This window comes from Erythrolamprus reginae, chromosome 1, assembly GCF_031021105.1.
Source record: "Erythrolamprus reginae isolate rEryReg1 chromosome 1, rEryReg1.hap1, whole genome shotgun sequence".
In the NCBI taxonomy this organism is placed as follows: Eukaryota; Metazoa; Chordata; class Lepidosauria; order Squamata; family Dipsadidae; genus Erythrolamprus; species Erythrolamprus reginae.
Genome location: NC_091950.1, coordinates 144,068,044 through 144,070,772, shown reverse-complemented (window position 1 = coordinate 144,070,772; position 2,729 = coordinate 144,068,044). Strand labels below are relative to the sequence as shown.

Genomic DNA, 2,729 nt, shown 5'->3' with positions numbered 1-2,729 from the left:
TCAACTGGACTTCCTGGTTTTTCTTTGAAGATGTTTTGCTTCTCACCCAAGAAGCTTCTTCAGCTCTGACTGGATGGTGTGGAATGGAATCTGGTAAAAGATCAGAGGAAGCTTCTTGGATGGGAAGTGAAACCAGGGGTAGGTTCTGGCTTACCTTGCTGCTGGTTTGCTTCCTTACGCACCACGTGGGCGTGTCACATGGGAATGCACATGTGCAGTGTTAAAAATCCAGTGCTGAAAAACAAGATGGCGGCTCCTACACTGCCACCGAGAGAGCCGGTTAGATGAGTGAGGGGAAATTCCCGCTGGCCACTTCTATAGAACTGGTCAGAATTGGCAGGAACCCACCTCTGAGTGAAATATCTTCAAAGAATGTACAGTTGCCTCTTGAAAAAGCTTCTTTGGGACAACCATGCTCTGGATGACTGAGAATCTCCATAGATATTTTATGAGAAGATAACATGAGATATATTGAATTGGTTCTTTTTAAAGTGGTGCATACACAGTACTATTCCTCTGAGTGTAGAGTAAATAGGCATTTTAAATCTTCCCCCTCATTTTTTATTATATACCAGCCATCTTTTTCTCCTCCACTTCATCCCCACCCCTTCTCTGTTTGTGTATGTGTATGTGCAACTTTGAGTCAGTGTTGACTCCTGGCAATTGACCGGAGAAACTTCACTTTTCTTAATAGAATTTTAGATATGGTTTGCCATTCCCTCCTTCCTTGGACTGAGAGAGGGGTGCGGATGGGGGAAGGGAGAGAGACTGTCCTAATGTCACCCAGCGGGCTTTGTGACTAAAACAGAGCTAAAACTCAAAGTTTCTTGGTTTCTCATCTAGTGTCTTAACCACTACATCAAACTGGTTTCTTGTAAGGGAGTGGCCAGTTAAACCTTTTATTCACATTCAAATGCAATAATAGCATAATCTGTTATCCAAAACACAACTCAAAGCCAGCTTTCATAATAAGCAGTCATAAATGATAGCATGGCAGATAAAGAGAAAGGCACCTCCTGTTCTTGGAGAAAAAGCAATAAGAAATGAAACAGCAATAAATCTCAAAAACATCATGTGTTCCTCCTGTGTATCATGCTGTAAGGAACAAATTCATTAAGAAATAGAAAAGGATTCAAATAACTGGAATCTTTATTCAGAAAGCTAATCTCCAAAGTGTACATAACAGAAACAATTCTATTGAGCAGAAAGAATGACAAATTGTATATGGAAAACAAATTATAGGTAGTTCTTGATTTATGACCACAACTTAGCCCTAAAGGTATTTCCTAAGTGAGACATTTGTTAAGTGAGTTTTGCCCCATTTTACAATCTTTCTTGTCACAATTGTTAAGTGAATCACTGCAATTTCTAAGTTAGTAACACGGTTGTTATGTAAATAAACCAGTTAGCTGGTTGTGACTTTTCTAATGGCTTCTTTCACCTCCTTATTTCTCAAACTATAGATTAAGGGATTTAACGCGGGTATGATTAATGTGTAAATTACAGAAATTACTATATCAGTGTCCTGTCCAGATTTAAGGTTGGGATGGATATGTGTAAAGGATCCAGTTCCATAAAGTAAAGCCACTGATGTTAGATGAGAAGCACAGGTGGAGAAAGCTTTACGTTTTCCCTTCATCGAGTTGATCTTTAGGATGGCAGATAAAATGCAGAGATATGAAATAATAATGATTGAAATAGAGGTCATTGCAACTACTCCTGATGCAAAGACAGAGAGAAATTCTGAAAGGTGGGATTCAGAGCAGGAAAGCTGAAGAAGTTTAGGGATGTCACAGAAGAAATGTTTCAGGATGTTACATCTACAGTAGGATAATCTGAATGTACACACTGTCTGTAGCACTGAATTTGTAACGCCGGCTGCATAAGATCCTGCAACCAGACAGTTGCATAGTTCTTGGGACATAAAAACAGGATACAAGAGAGGGTTGCAAATAGCCATATATCGGTCAATTGCCATCACAGCCAAAAGAAAGCACTCGGTAGTCACAAAGGCAGTGAACAAACAGAGCTGAACAACACATCCTGTATAAGAGATGCTTTTATGAACTACCAAGAAGTTCACTAGCATCTTGGGGGCAATCACTGAGACATAGCAGAGGTCTGTGAAGGATAAATGGAGGAGGAAAAAGTACATGGGAGTGTGAAAGTGGGGGTCAATCCTGATCAGCACAATAAGGCCGAGGCTTCCAGTCACAGTGAAAAGATAGATGGCAAGAAACAAAAAGAAGAGAACCATCTGCAGGTTGGGTTCATTGGTGAATCCTAGTAGAATGAATTCTGTTACCATTGTGTAGTTATTCTGCTGATCCATCTTTTATTGAATCAGGTCTCTGGAGAGAAAAATTAATAATTAAATTAAACAAAAATATAATTAAATGTTTGTTCATGATTAAGCCCTACATGGCATTGGACCAGAATACCTCTGGAACTGCCTGCTACCGCATGAATCCCAGCGGCCGATAAGGTCCCACAGAGTTGGCCTTCTCCGGGTCCCGTCGACTAAACAATGTCGTCTGGCAGGCCCCAGGGGAAGAGCCTTCTCTGTGGCGGCCCCGGCCCTCTGGAATCAACTCCCCCCGGAAATTAGAACTGCTCCCACCCTCCTTGTCTTTCGTAAACTACTTAAGACCCACTTATACCGCCAGGCATGGGGGATTTGAGACATCTTTCCCCCAGGCTTATTATAATTTATGTTTGGTATGTATGTG

The 2,729-nt window shown here is 41.0% G+C and overlaps 1 protein-coding gene across 1 annotated transcript; it reads right to left on the bottom strand.

Moving 5' to 3' along the window:
• Positions 1-2,332, bottom strand: LOC139159080 (olfactory receptor 5J3-like). Its single transcript, XM_070736446.1, has 2 exons — positions 1,421-2,332; positions 1-9 (listed from the first exon to the last, which is right to left on the bottom strand). Exons 1-2 carry the CDS (start codon positions 2,330-2,332, stop codon positions 1-3), a joined length of 921 nt encoding a protein of 306 aa, XP_070592547.1.
• Between the last annotated feature and the right edge of the window lie 397 nt (positions 2,333-2,729).